Source organism: Venturia canescens, chromosome 9 (assembly GCF_019457755.1).
Source record: "Venturia canescens isolate UGA chromosome 9, ASM1945775v1, whole genome shotgun sequence".
In the NCBI taxonomy this organism is placed as follows: domain Eukaryota; kingdom Metazoa; phylum Arthropoda; class Insecta; order Hymenoptera; family Ichneumonidae; genus Venturia; species Venturia canescens.
Window position 1 is genome coordinate 18,866,771 of NC_057429.1, and position 15,456 is coordinate 18,882,226.

The window sequence follows — 15,456 nt, forward strand, 5'->3', positions numbered from 1 at the left end:
TTGCCATAACAGAATTCGTTCAAAAAACATTTTTAATTTGTCTCATTCGTCGTCCTGCTGTGATCAAAAATGACTTAAAAGATTGTAGCGTTAAAAGCAATAATTCGTTAGTCAGTGACACGTCGATCAAACTACATTTTTCATCAAAATAAAACTGATTCATAAATTACATAAGATATAGTTTATTTGACGACGATGTTACAACATTTGTTTGTTTGTTTGTTTTTTCTCGTTCAAAATCCTAATTTGCTATTTGCAATAACAAAACATGCGCCGTGACATAAATTTTGGCAAAGGTTCCGTGTTCAATGTTGCTATTTTCCTATTTTCTTTCTTTTCCTCCTGACGACGAGCTGTCGACAGTTGAGACATAAATAATGCGATTTGTTCGTTTTTTTCCTTTGGTAAAATAAATTACGTTGTGAAAATAATACTAATATGACGAAGCCTAAGATTTGTAGAATCATTGATCAACAATGAGCCAAAAATATATCTCTCAAAGCTTACGATTAATGTCTATGTTTGTGAATGCCTTAAGAGTACTGAAAAATAAAATAAAATCATTATTTATCATAGTTTTAGTAACGATCAAACGTTACTGTCGGTACTGCTGATAATTTCCGATGCAGGTAGTACGTTTGTTTTTTAACATTTTGTTTTTTGGTTTATGGCATCGAATCGACGTCATCGTATTCACATTCAAAGCTTTTCGTCTTCGATACATCTCATTTTTATCATATTTCGTAGGTGGGACAACAAATAATCTGACTAATTTAACAACTACTGAATTTTCGATCTGCTATTAAAAAATTCTTTTTCTATGTCCTTGATCAATGATAAATGGAGAAAAAGATGCCAGAACTCGCAGTAATTGTCTTTTGTCGTTTTTTTTTCACGCTCACACCTTCGAAGAAAAAATCTTTTGAACCAAAAACACTTTATCACTTTGTCGATATGCTGTCACTTGCTATTATTTCATCTGCTTAATCTTCTATTCTGCGAACTATTAGGCTTTTCATTCATAATCGTTCTGAATAAGAGGAAAGTTTTGTTGAACAGAAAATGGTGATTGATTGAGCAATTCTACAAAATATTTCTGTTGATTACCTTGGTCGAATACATTTGCACGATTGCTTTAAACTATTTTCATTTCTCGAAAGAATACGGTGCTCAGATCGTGAGAAAAATTGAGACACACATTTTAACAATTAGAAAAAAAATGGCGATAATGAAAAAATTGAGATGGCACTTTTGCACGCAAACTCTTTTATCTCTTTCACACAACAAATTCACTTTGAGAACTAAGTATTGCGTGGTTAGCAATTTACATTATTTCTTCACTTGACGAATCGTTACAAACGATTCTCTTATGTATTTATATCCAGTTTAACAAGTACTATTGTCATTAGATTAGACTATGGCGTGGATATAACAATATTTCTGACGTAGGCAAAAAGTTCGTACATTTTCTGTAAAACCGCAGATTTCAATTGCTCGTTTGATGCATAAAGTACACATAAAAATCAGGAAAGCCTGATTTTTGTGTAAATTACAAAACTCGTTAGAAATTTTTCTGACAAAACAATTGTTTTTTTTTTTAGATTCATCACTTTTCAAACGAGAAAATAATAACCGAACGCCCCCAATTACCACACTGTAGAAATGAATCACTATTATTCAACTGACAAACGCATATTCATCGTCCACGATAAATCCAGGACTCGTTCAACGAGTACTGGCGATTATTTTTGGACTAAGTTTCAAAATGATATTTTTCTATGTACTCATATTGACGAGATAGTAACAATACACGCCATTGAAAATGGTCATTTGTTGGTATATGTACACACATGACGTTTTCACTTATCGAATAGTTTTCCTACACATCCTTCACAAAAATGTGACTAATGCAAGTACAATGATTTATCTATTTATCGTTTGAATCGAAAAATTTTTCAAGGCTCGAAACCAGCGAGTAGTCATGAGATTCAAGCAGTTTTGCTTAGGATTTCTCCACAAAATCACTCGAACTGTCATTTTTAAAAATTGTGTTTTTGTTCTTATGAATTTTGGGTGATGGGCCTCTCCTTGAAAGAATTTTCGACTAAATCTGCGAAACTACATGGAGGAGGGACACGAATTCAAATGATGAACGACCCGTAATCATAAACGTTGTTTTTCTGTTGCACAATGACCTAACAACCGTTCAACTAGTGCGATCGAATATTAATTTTAAAAGACAATGATTTTCGACAATTCACGACATTACGTTTGGGAGAATGGATATTACACGAATATAACAATGAAAAAACAATTAAATCTAAATATCGTTTTTTCTTTAATCCGGCAAAAAGCCATAGAGCGTTTGACTTCATTCGGCAAATATTTTTATTTCAATAAAACGCACAAATCGGGAGGTTCGAGAGAAAAAGGTTCCCAACGATATCCTCACCGTTGCAAATCATTTGTTTAGTTTCATCCTTCTTTTTCTTCATTTGTATTTCTTTCTTTCGCTTTTATTTTGAGGTAGACGAGTATATTCTCCAAATAGCTTTGTAAAGCTTTGAGTAACGCTTAAATGAAAATATAAAAATCTTTACGAACTTAAGAATACCACGAAAAATCTTGGCCCTTACCTGTTTTAGACTGTTTCGTTTTATTGTTTCATTATTATCTCATTCAATCACTGTGAAATATTGTGAATTCTATTAGTCCTTCTCAAGAACAAACGTGAGACTCACCGGGTTGAAATCATGCTTTGAAATCGTCCGGCGATTTTAATTCTCACGAATTTTCAAAGAACACGGTCGAAATCTTTTCGCAATTGTTCTTTCGTATTTGACTTTCACGAAGATTCGATCTTGCACTTTTCATCGTTGCAACTTGGAAAAAGTTCAACGTCCTAAATGAATTAAAAAATTAATTATTTAGTTCATTTCAGTTGAATGAATTACTTAAATTTATTGTGGTTCGTGTTTGGGCTTATATTTTCCAGAGTATCCGTCATAGTATCCCCTGCTTCATCATATTTTTATAATTTAAATACACACACGCACATACACATACTATTCCCGAATGAAAATAAATCGAATATGCGATTACCGGTTAAGTGTTACGTTTTCCGAGTTTTTTTTTTCTTGACCTTTCTTTCTGTTCTTGATTCAATTAATTATTGTACGCGTTCATGACAAGAATGCGTATTCTTACGACTGCGCTAGGTACCCTCTGAACGGATTTTCGGTTTGTCTTCATCTTAAATCCGTAATCCTGCCTTTTGGGAGCGTGCACAACGATCAATTGCACTACCTCTCGAATACTGCTCTATATAATTTACAACTAAGTTTATACCTGCATCGTACGTACAGTTACCGACAATGAACAAAAAAAATATTTATTTTCTAGTTTACGTTTTTCTCACTTTTGCCTCCTTTCTTTTAACCCAACACTGCTGTATCGTTATCTTTTTCCATCTCCTCCACTGTTAAGTAAAGCCCTTCTTCCTCATAAGTCGACTCGTGTTTTGCAAGGACCTTCAACAATGGACGAAGTTTCATCCACCACTGGTACGTCGGAATTCGGTGCCTGGAAATCGAAATGAAGCAAACAATTTAAATTGGAATCGATAAGCGATGCACTTTTCATGGAAAAGAATCATGGACGACATTGATTTTTGCTTTATGAAAAATAAAAAAAATTAAAAAAATTCTATTGACAAAGTACAGACTATCCTGTTATCTGTTTTGTTGCAGAAAAGCAAAAAAAGCCATTTTTGCATAATGCTGGAAGTTGATCCACCATTTTTGAGTCGTCTCGGCACAGCTTCTCGTAAAATAGACTTACTCGAAATTCGTGACCTCGATAAGTTGTTCGAGAGGGGTGTATCTGTATTGACGTCGAATGATGCCCAACATTACGGCACTTTCAGGATGCTTTGTCACGGTAACGCCGTCCGGACCAGTGTACTTTTTCAATTGTTCGGTGAACCACTCGACGGCTTTGGCACCCATTTTCGTGCCAAGATTACGATCGAAGGGAGTTGGAGAGCCTCCTTGTTGCATGTGGCCTAGAAATTTAACAAAATTCTAATAATTTTTCTTCCCCTGCAAACCTGAATTTCCCATGTTTTGTCGGGATGCAATAATAAACTTGACAAACCAATAATATTCGATCTGCAACTGAACAATCCTTTTCCTTCCTCGCTGAAGAGCCTTTGCATGAAGTCCGTATTGTAATTCAAGTTACAATTTTCATTACGAAGAATCAGACCACGCTGTACACCTTCGGACATTTTGGCAGCCATAGCAACAACGTCTTGATTGAGATCTTTGATGTTGAATTTTTCCTCGAATATCCAAGCTGCGTCGGCACCACCAGCGAGACCGGCGACGGTTGCAAGATAACCGCAATAACCGCCCATTGTCTCAATAATAAATACTCGACGTTTCGTTCCTTGAGCCGACTGTCGGATGCGATCGCAAATCTAAAGAGAGCAGAGCGAGGAGTTTGATAAATTGGACGAATTCGTTCATCCCATTGATAAGAATGCTGAAGCGGGGGCTATTTTTTCACGTCTTTGGTCATGCCAATTTGAAATTCTTTGAGATATCTACCTCGGTAATTTCGTTGAGTGCAGTGTCACAACCCAAAGAGAATTCCGTTCCAGGAACATTGTTACTGATAGTCGCTGGTATCATAGCAATAGGAATTCTAAATTCTTCGTGCTTGTCGCGAGCACTACAGAAAGTTAGACCGGTTTGATAACCTTCGAAACCTCCGATGATGAGCAGAGCTTGGATTCCAAACTCCTTGAGACGGGCAGCGATTTGAGGGAATTGATCTTCCTTGGGTGGCGAACGTTTCGTACCCAAATAAGCACCACCTTGAGCGACCCACCCGGTCACGGACGGCCAATCCATCAGCTTGAACTTTCCTGCTATTAAGCCCGGAATACCGTCACAGATTCCGTAAACCTGAAACGAGCAACGCGTTGTAAGCATGCGATTAGAAAATTTTGGGGCGTTTTCAAATCTGTCGAGAAGAAATTTCTGTTTTGCTCACCAAAAGTTTATGGAAAATATTCTATTACGATTTTTCATTACGTACCTTGTCTCCACGATAAATGCAATTTCTCACGAAGGAACGAACAGCAGCGTTCATACCGCAGGAAGGTGCACCCACATGTATTACAGCCAAAGTATAATGATCCTGAAAGCAAATGTACAGTTGAAAACACAGTTTGATGGATAAGGAACAGAAACACATAGACCATGCAGCGTGCACACGAAAATAATCCACTGTCGGCTGAAACTACCGCTCAAAACTTTGGAAAGCGCATTGTCAGAAAAATCGTTAATTTCAAGTGTATCTACAGAGGCTCTAAAAATTTCATTCCAGACTCAGCAACTTCATTCCTGTGGAATGGAAATGAATGAAAAAATCTTTAGATTCAATGAGTAGTCAAATAGTTACATTTCATATTGAATTTTTTCGAATAAATTCTGTTAATTAAGCAAAATATTCGTTATTTAAACTCAGTTTAATGAGTCCACTTGATTCAACTGAAATTTTCCTTATAAATATCGATGTTTTTAGACAGCTGTCTTTTTAATGAAATACTTTGCTGCAGCTGATGAATGGGTAGTGCAAATACGCAAATATGTACATGATTTTTGCGAGCTAAGCTCATTCGGCAATGTAAAAATGGTTTTATATGCTCGATCAAGGCTCGCTCTTTCTCGCATCGCAATGCATTCAACTTACTTGTCCGCAGAGAGTGTGTTGCTATTGAAAGAAAAAAAAATCGTTGATATTCGTGAATGATTCGATGATAAATTCGACACGGTTGGAAACTGGTAGTGCGTTTGTAAAAAATGAATGAAAAAAGGGAATATTTAGAAGCAACATTGGCGAGATTAAGCTGTATTGAGGGGGTGAGATGGAAATATTTTCTTTTCTTTTCTGAATATAATAAAGCGAGCGTTTTTCTTTTTTTCTGCACTCAATCATTAATTACCTTCGTTAAACACGGGCTGGTATTTTCCTGGGATTCGCATTAAACAGTAAACATAATACGCGTTACGATTTTTCCTTTCAGTGCCTGTTTTTCTTTCGTTTTATAAGTAAATATCATTCTAAGATCGAATTAAAGAGTCTAATTTTTCAAATTATATTTCTAAACTACATTATCATTGTGTAAAGCACAATAATCCATGAGTGAAGTGGAAATCGTGTATCTCACCTTGGCGGCTTCGAGAACTCCGGCTGGAGCTTTCAATCTCGTCAACATTTTGTACGTCTCCAAGTTACGAGCAAAACCTCTGAAAATGTATTCACGTTATTTGACTTACTATATAAAATTGGACAGAAATATTCAAGCACGAAAAATTGTAAAAGTATTTTTCGATTCGACAAACAATTTTTGTTATACGAGGAAAAGGTATTGAGGGAAAACGAGAAGGAAAAATGTTTTCTCACTTTCCACGAAGCTGGACAGCGAGATCCCACTTTTTATCAGCCATGGCTTGAGATACAGCCTTCGTTCGATTTACGCACTCCATCAGAGGCAAACGCACAGCCTGATTTCCGTCCAAGGTTACGACGCAAGCCTCAGTTTCCGGTGTGGCCTCCATCAATGCCATTACTGCCTCAGCACCCATCCTGCATCCCTGGACAATTAATTATTAAAAATTTATGAAAGATATGAAAAATTCATAACGTCAAACTATTTCTCAGCGACCACATCAAATTTTTAAGCAGATTCATCGTGAGTTTTTTTCTTTTGTGAGAATAAATGTGTTTTTTCATCAATATTTTTTCAGTAACGAGTCATAAAATATTTACCAAAACTCTGTCAAAAGCGGATGGATTTCCACCTCGTTGAACGTGCCCAAGAACGGTGATTCTCGTGTCCTGATTTAATTTTTCGACGACAACTTGACGAATTTTTTCAGCGGTGATTGGATCGCCATTTCTGTCAACAGCACCCTCAGCAACGATGATAATATTAAGTCGTTGGCCAGCGAGACGTTCCTGCGTAAAAGGAAGCAAATGCCGTGAATAGAAAACCTTTTTTTACAACAAGACAAACAAAAAAATTGTACTCTAATCAAAAACTCTGTTGGCCAGAAAAAAAAATAGGAATTTTATTCGTGTTTCATAGCTCGCAGTTCTACTTACTTGATCGAATTTTCAGTTTTCAATCAATATCTCAATTTACAATAAAAACAATAAGCACGTAGAGAGATGCATAAGAAAATCTGAATTCGTTATCGAGGATAAAGGACATTCGAATAAAAATAAATGCACCGGCGATTATTCCGGGCTAAAAATGAAACTGAAATTTGGATGATTTTGTCGAATGGTTTTTACGTCATCTGCGAAGCTATGCTCATGATGCAATGATCGGATAACAGCATGCAGGAATGGAATGTAGCAGCTCAAAAAAAAAGAAGCTTGGCTGACTGTTTTTGATATCTAACAAATTACGAATAATGAGGTGATTATTCTCGCGGTCACTTCCTGTGTTAGGAGTGCGCACTGGTCGTGCAACAAAACTGAGTTTTCATTGTGTAGGATTAATTTCGTCAGATACTAATTAAATTACGATTTATTTTATTTATTTATTTATTTTTAATTTTCAAAAGATTTAAATTTTCATCATGATCGTTAGCTTGACCGAAATAAAAATTGTTCTACTGAAGAAAATGGATTTCGACTGATTTTCAACTTTTTTCCATTTCATTCTAAGAACTATCAGACTCCAGTATAATAATTCTAAATACCGTCACCAGAGTAGTCGTTATAAAAAAATAGAAAAAAAAGTGTACAAATTCAGTTTCGAACCTGCAACAATTTTTTGCAGAGCTTGTTTGGCCAGTCACCCTCGGGCGGCCATTCTGGGATGAAGACAAAATCTGCTTCGGAACTCATAGCTGCGACTAGACCCAGGTAGCTGTAATTTTATACCGGTCAAATCTGACTACGAAAATTCGTCGAGGTTTGCCTAGCCAAATACGGGCAATCGTGGACACGGTTTACTCAACCAGGAGGAATAATAACTCAACCATTTTACAGGAGGAATCTGCAAGGGGCTAAAACCGGAGGTCGCGAAGCACACATTGGAAATAACTAGCAAAAATAATCGATACCCTGTCGCCAAAAGAGAAAATGACATTGATGATCCTATTTTGAAAATGACTTCCTTTCAGTATGTTTATCCCGAGGACTGGGAAATATCTCGAAATCATTGAATGGAATCGGACGTTGAATGAAGAAAAAATGAATCCTGAAATTTCACGCTTTCCTCGATTTGCTAGAGTGCCAGAAACAATGTGAATAATGAGAAAAGGGAGTTGCCATGTCCAGTTGAAATGCCCGAAATAATGGCTGGCGTTCAAATTATCTTTTGCAGCTAAAATGTTTTTAACTCATCCCCTTATTTGCTAAAGAAAACACGAGCCTCACCTCAATGCAAAATGACGATTAGGAGCGAAATATTGTTTCTGATTGACATTAAAAAAAAATATTGTTGACTGTTTTTTCGAATGAATCTCGTCAAATAATCTACAATTTTCTCACTTCGAAAGATCCCAAAAAACCTCATTTGACATTTGAACTAGACAGGAATCTCCGAACACTGTGACCTAAATAAAAAGATGTTTGAAAATGGACGATTTTTGAAAAAAATGAACATTGACTTGAAAGACGCGCAAATGTTGACACGATTTTGTCGAATGATTGTTTTTCTGCTTGAACACACACTTTGGAAAAGAAACGATCGATTTGTGAGTGGGAAACATCGATGTTACTCTATTCTAAACACGCAAGGCAAGCGTGTCATACCGAGATTAAAATTTGTCTCTTTTTTACTACGAACAAAAACATAACGGCCAAACGTGTTCGTTAATTTCGATAAAAGTTAGTATAATTTTAAATCTTGTGTGAACGAATAACAAAACAAAAGGTTGATTCTATACACAAAGAAATTCAAAATATGGACACGTTAGATTTTTCAGTGAAATCATTCGTCGTTCTTCCAACTATTTTCTGAGATCGATTAATCTGAATTTTCCCGAATCTCCAGTCTATTTTCCTGCTTCTGGCTTCGCTAGAGAAGGAGGCCAATTACGATATTGGAAATGACATTTTTTTGGGAACGAATTTTTTGAAGGTTTTTTTCTCTTCCTAGTCGTTACGAATCAGGAATAAACTGCAATTTGAGAAATTCATAAAACAAATCAATCTCTAAACGTGAAAAACGTTGCGAGAATCAATGATTTTGGCAAATCGTTCAACGTGACCATTTTCTTGATAAATACGTTCATGTCTGTGTGTGTCTGTGTTTACGAGCGATCTGACGAACGGATAAAACTTGGAAGAATTTAATTGACATGCCTGCTCCAACTTTTTACATAGTTTGACAGGCCAGTCGACCGATGGCGGACTTTCTGGGAAGAATACGTAGTCAGCCTCAGCGGCTAAGGCACCCACGATTCCCAGGTACCTACCCAAAGTCATAACTTTTATTTTTGCCTATTTTTGTTCAAGGATGTTTACACATATGTCCCCAGTGGGAAATACTATTTTATCATAACTTTAGAATCAACGTTCATGAATGGTTAAAAAGGTTGATTTTACAAAACTATTTTCGTCAAAAGCCTCCCAAGAGAAATTCTGAACCTCCGTGCAAATACATGTCAAAAAGTTGCAATTGTTCATCATGGACTTTCTGGAAATAAAATTCTTTTATATAATAGATTCTAAAAATTCTTGAAAAATCAAAAAGTATTGGTGAAATTTCGGAAAGGATTGCGTTGTCTAAATATCATTGAGGGACCGCCAATTACAAGAATTGTAGATAAAATGTTTGACCGAGAAAATATGTGTGAAACATCCTCAATCCTACAGCCAACTCTCGTATCGTTGAAGAAAAAGGTCTCAATGTACGATAAAAATCATAAATTGGCTGTGAAAAAATTTTATCTAGAATCACTATGGGTCATAATAAAGATAAGATTGATCCGAGATCGGTGCAATAAATGCAAAGAGAATGAACGTATAAAATTTTTTACCCGCAGTGACGACCCATAACTTCCATGATAAATGTACGCTGATGTGAATAAGCTGTGCTGACAATAGCATCGATGCTTTCAATAATACGATGCAGGGCCGAATCTGTACCTATGGTCATGTCAGTACCACAAAAATCGTTGTCGATTGAGCCAACTAAGCCCACGATATGCAAATTTTTGTGCTTTTCACTTTGCTCCGCAGTAATGTCACCTGAAAACAGATAATTGAATTGAATTTATTAGACTCTTGCAACTTTTTGTGAGTTATTCACTATTTCCAGTCAGTGAAATAAGTCAAAATTGAATTGAAGCTGTTTTGTTGAAAAAAGAAACATAAATAGAAGCTGAAATAGAATTTCAAGCCTTTTTTTGTTAATTATCTTTTGAAATTGACTGGAAGAGATGTGGCACAGCTTTGAGTGGAGTAATTTAATTTACCAGCAGCGACTAATTCTTGGAGAAGCTCAGGATACTCTTCTCTGAAGAGATTTGCACCGGTAAGAGAACCGTCACCTCCGATGACGACCAAATTCATGATACCACGGGATACCAGATTTTTAGCGGCTTTCCTGCGACCAGCACGTTCCTTGAACTCCATACAGCGAGCAGAACCAATCACAGTACCGCCCTACCATAGAGAAAACTCAAATTAATCAAATTGTATTTGTCTCAACCTAAATAATTAATCTATTGGTGCTCTGATGCTCCGAAATACTTGAACTTTGAACATGAATGCAGATTTTCTACTGAATTTTTCAACTAGAAAAGGTTGAAATGATTCTAGCGACAAAGAGATTTAATTGAATTGTCAATTTTGGGTTCCCTTTTCTCTTTTATCAATCCTGTACAAAATAATATTGTTTTTTAAATTCAGGATATTGAACTCATGACTCGAACTTAAATTGAGGGATGATTTTTGCACAATTTTGTACTAATTTATTGCTCACTCTGTGAATAATACAGGATACAGAGGACCATGTAGCTTCAACAATGTTGTCACCGCCATCAACCATCCCCTGGTATCCTTCCTTGATGAAAAAAACTTTGCAGCCCAAGTAGATACCCATCCGAACGACAGCACGTACAGCCGCATTCATACCTGTGTAACCCATAAGAAAATTGCATGGGATTGCATCAGAAAGGTTTCATCATGTGGCTCAATGAATTTTTTTTTCTTCTGCTGGATGAAATACTGACCCTGCGAATCACCACCACTGGTGAAGACTGCTAAACATTTGCCCTTGTAGCTGCCAGGCTTTATAAATTTGCGCGTCGGGTGATCGTCCGCCATGGTTTTTTTATAACTATCAGCAATTTCCTGTCAATCAAAATATAACATACGTTATGATAATTTGTTATCATTCGTTAAGAGAAATGATCTGCAAAATGACAATAACATCATTGGCAGGATTTTTGCATAAACGGATGCAATTTCGTGCCTCTTTGAGATCCAAATTTCGACTCAACTTGTTGTATCCTTCCAATTGCGAGTGAATAGCAGCATAAACATTTAAGCCCTATATCAAAATATTTTGCATGAGGGAATATTTACAACGGAAGGCTCAACGAGTTAGCGGCTTGTAACAACTGCCTTTTCTTGGGTTCTTTTTTCCTCTATGCTTGATTTCAATTCCTCTTGGATGTTATTGAATTCTCTCCAGTGATCGCACGACCAATCACGCATCATACTTGATGTTCCTAGTTTCCTATTGTTCCAGAACATCTGATCGATTTAAAGAAACCACTCATTTTAATACTGTAAATATGTAACTTTATGAGTTTGAATGAGGAGTATATTGAACTATTTTTTGAAGATTTTTAATACATTTTTTTTTAAATTGAATGAATTAAAATTACGTTTGAAAAACTTGCCTCAGGAAAAATTTGCAACAATTTATTATTTTCCAGACAACAACAACAGTCTTCGTTGAGACTATTTTCATCATTTTTTTCTTTACACCAAAAATCATCATAAGTTTCAAATTGAAAAGAACCATTTGAAGATTGCAATTCTAAATAACGTCTTTTTTGACAGGAATTTTCACACTCTGACTCAGGGCTTCGAACTTTGGATTTTCTGTTATGATTGGCCTCCATCCTTTGCTGCTCAGAAGCAAATCTGATCAAAGAGAGGTTATCAGCAAAAGAGATAATCTGTGGAAAAGCTGTGTGTCTAATATATACATAAACAACCTTGAATACTGCAAACTTTGAAGTATTTTAAGAGACGCCTGAGTGGAAAGTAGGTCACAGATTTATAGTTTGAACGAAAATTTTACGTTTATCGTTAAATCAGAATTTGGAAGAAAACATATTATTTTTCGTATCACAATTCGTCTTTTTCATAAATCCCTTGCGGCTGAATTTTCATTGAACGATACATCATAGGCCAAAAATTGCGAAATAGTTGTAAAGTATTGACAGATAAGAATTTTTCCAGAAACTGTATAATTTTTGATTATGTTGAACTGGAAATTCGATAGATAACCATTGAAAACCTGACGAGTCACCTGTCATCGTATAACAATCGAATTTTCACACTAATACAAGTCGACTTTTTGAAAATCACGAGAAAAATGACAGTTACGGTAATTTGATGAAAATCCCATTTCAATGAAAGTATCACGTGTCACTCAAACTTGTCGATTGTACAAACAGCTGCAAAATTCACAAATTTTGTAAACACACGAGAAAATAGATAGATAGAAATTAACGAATTGAAAGTGCCGAAAATATATTTATGAACACTGGACGATTTGACACTCGCGGATATCGTGATCGAAGCGTGGCAGACGACAGAAAGACGCTGCTCCGGTTGAGCTGATTACAAGTCCTCGAGATTGCTGATTAAAATTGAAGGAAAAAAACGATACTGCCACTTACCTAATATAGGTAAATCTCACTAATCCAGGAATAAGGGGACGAATTTTTTGGATGCAAAAGTTGTAAAACAATCGTTGTCTCTTTCGTGACCACTGTAACAATTCACCTGAACGTCGATCGGAACTGTCTGAAGGTGACCTTAGAAAATTTTTGCTCTTGCAGAATTTACTCCCACCTTAACGTCGTCTTCGACGCTCGGCGCCCCGTGCGCAAACTGCCACGCGCAGGAATATTGGAAGGAACCTCGCGTGTGTGTGTCAGTGTGTGGTGCTTCTACGCTCGCGGGAATTCAGACGCGAGAACCCCAATTTCATTGATTCGAACAGTTAATATTTTAATTCGAATTATAAGATCAAATCTCGTGTAGGTGACATTTTATTGATTGCTATCATTATTCTTAATTTCAAATAGCTCTGATCAACGATTCGAGATTGTATCATCGTGTTCTTCACTCTCGCGTTCATTCCAAAGAACGTGTCGAACCCAACGACTAAATAAGTAGCGGTTTTTAGAATAATCGCATGTTAGGCGTATACTTAACCTCAAAATCATGACAATAAAAATTTTGTTTGAACCTGCAAGGCCTGAAATCGATCTCGTAAAACGACAACCTCAATTCAGAATGTTAGATTCATTCGAGTCAATATTCCTTAAGGAACGTCTTATTGTTAAATCGAAATCGAAACTTTTTTCATAGGAGTAGCCCCCCTCGCCTCCCGAATGAACAACGATTTGAAGGCGGAGTAAAAAAAAATGTCAACTCTCATTTGACCAATGTAGAAATGGTAACCTTATTAAACCCCTTTATACGTTTCAATTGCAATAAATTGCATGACGAAAAGTGGTATAGCTATGATGTAACCCAAGCCAATAATGTTATTTCGTCAATAACAGCGGCAGGCGCTCCCAATGTACGATCGATTCTACGGCATGTATCTCGTCACTTGGGAATAGAATATGTTTATTCTAATTATAAACCACAACGGCCGAAGACGATAGTGATAATTTTAACTTTAGCTTACTGAAAAGAAAAACTTTTTGGTTTCGCTGGATGTATTATGTATAGATATATTCAACAAAGATAATGGGTGTTCTATTTTTAGATAAGATGACTGAACAAGCGTCAGTATTTTTTCACACGAGTTATTGAAAATTACGAGCATGCTTATTTAAGGTAGTTATTCGAGAAATTTCGCCAAAACTAGGTACAATCATAAAATTTCGAATAGCTTATTAATCAGAGATGGAATTATCTTAATTATCATCTTCATGGGACAATGAAGGAAGTTGAACATGACAAAAAATCTGCAAAAAATTGACTACGAGGTCGCGGTTCGTAAAATTTCTGCAACGTACGACGTACGTTGTAGATTCAACGAACTTGCATCTATTAGTTATAAAATTTGACGGAGCATAAAATTTATCGTATAAAGTTCGGGTCACACTTTTCTATTTCCTACAATTTTTGCTGAAGTTTGCTCCTGAGAGCAGTTCGAAATTTAACTCTTTTTTCATGACGTCAGTTTCTATAACGTATTTCGTCCATCAATTTTAATAATAATTAATAATTCGTCAGAGAGAAACCCACAGCCCGCTGAAAAACATCCCCGAACGTTTCTCTCTTTCTGAGATAACCTACGCACGTGGAACAGGTCACGTACATCGCAGCAGCACTCGACAACTCACTCTCGACGTCTCTCGAAATAAAAAGGTAAGAATGAAATCTGTCGAAAGGAAAGTCTTGCGGTCAACGCGGTCCTTTGACGAAACATGATGCAAGATTCGAGTCCTCGATGTATGGCTTACGTGCCACAGCGCAAGCATCGCCACTTTGCGGTATGTGCTTCCTTGTTTGCCCAATAAACAGCTCTCCACCTCGGTAGGATTTCCAGGAATCGTAAACACGCCGCTGTCTGAATATTCGGATGTCGGACTATGTGAGAGATGCAATGAATTTCTGTGCTTCGACAAAACCATCGGACATTTTTTCCCGAATCTCAGCCTACAAATGCTTTTGATTTACGTTGTTTTTCTATACACTAACGACCGAATTTTTAAAGTCAAATCTATGTCTACGCTAAGACGAAGGGAAAGACAATTGAAGTCATAAAACATTGCTAAAATTCTAACTCGTTCAATTTCTCAGTGAAATGGGATAAAAATGAGAGATGCTTATCGCTTTCACAATTTTATTTACCAAAACATTATCCCGCACAAAAAATCTGAGATCTACCAATGAAGCAAGTTTATTTCCGCATGAAAATTTATTCGATACGAAAAGTCTATTGTTTATTTTTCGTACCTAATAGTGTCCTCTGTTAAAATCAGTTAATCATCGATTTTATACTGATTCTAAATGTAAGTATTATTACAGTAGAAACCTCTGGGGGCAAAATTTCGTAGTCTTAGAACTTAGAACGAAGTTCTAGTTGCTATCGATAGTGATTTTTAACAGATTTCTGTGATTACTTCGAATCGCATTTTCATGTTTCATTTTCGAATT

The 15,456-nt window shown here is 36.2% G+C and overlaps 1 protein-coding gene across 6 annotated transcripts; it reads right to left on the bottom strand.

Moving 5' to 3' along the window:
* Positions 1 to 166: 166 nt before the first annotated feature.
* Positions 167 to 13,106, bottom strand: Pfk (ATP-dependent 6-phosphofructokinase). 6 transcript variants are annotated; one of them, XM_043428177.1, is made up of 16 exons: positions 12,954 to 13,106; positions 11,268 to 11,388; positions 11,018 to 11,169; positions 10,509 to 10,698; positions 10,071 to 10,281; positions 7,843 to 7,951; positions 6,841 to 7,029; positions 6,475 to 6,665; positions 6,239 to 6,317; positions 6,014 to 6,040; positions 5,761 to 5,781; positions 5,104 to 5,205; positions 4,611 to 4,970; positions 4,156 to 4,480; positions 3,841 to 4,063; positions 167 to 3,582 (listed from the first exon to the last, which is right to left on the bottom strand). In XM_043428177.1, exons 2-16 carry the CDS (start codon positions 11,359 to 11,361, stop codon positions 3,435 to 3,437), a joined length of 2,421 nt encoding a protein of 806 aa, XP_043284112.1. In that variant the 5' UTR covers positions 11,362 to 11,388; positions 12,954 to 13,106; the 3' UTR covers positions 167 to 3,434. The 6 variants fall into 6 exon arrangements, with proteins under 6 accessions (XP_043284112.1, XP_043284111.1, XP_043284113.1 ...); XM_043428176.1 differs by lacking the exon at positions 7,843 to 7,951 and adding an exon at positions 9,394 to 9,502; XM_043428178.1 differs by lacking the exons at positions 7,843 to 7,951; positions 12,954 to 13,106 and adding exons at positions 9,394 to 9,502; positions 12,658 to 12,676.
* Between the last annotated feature and the right edge of the window lie 2,350 nt (positions 13,107 to 15,456).

Bases quoted from the DNA above. Each gene is read 5' to 3' on its own strand.
- Pfk (XM_043428177.1), bottom strand. From the start codon at position 11,361: ATGGCGGACGATCACCCGACGCGCAAATTTATAAAGCCTGGCAGCTAC. The intron at 11,170-11,267 runs GTCAGTATTTCA...TGGGTTACACAG, and splicing joins CAGTGGTGGTGATTCGCAGG to GTATGAATGCGGCTGTACGT. The intron at 6,041-6,238 runs GTGAGATACACG...TGCGAATCCCAG, and splicing joins GAGTTCTCGAAGCCGCCAAG to GAAAATACCAGCCCGTGTTT.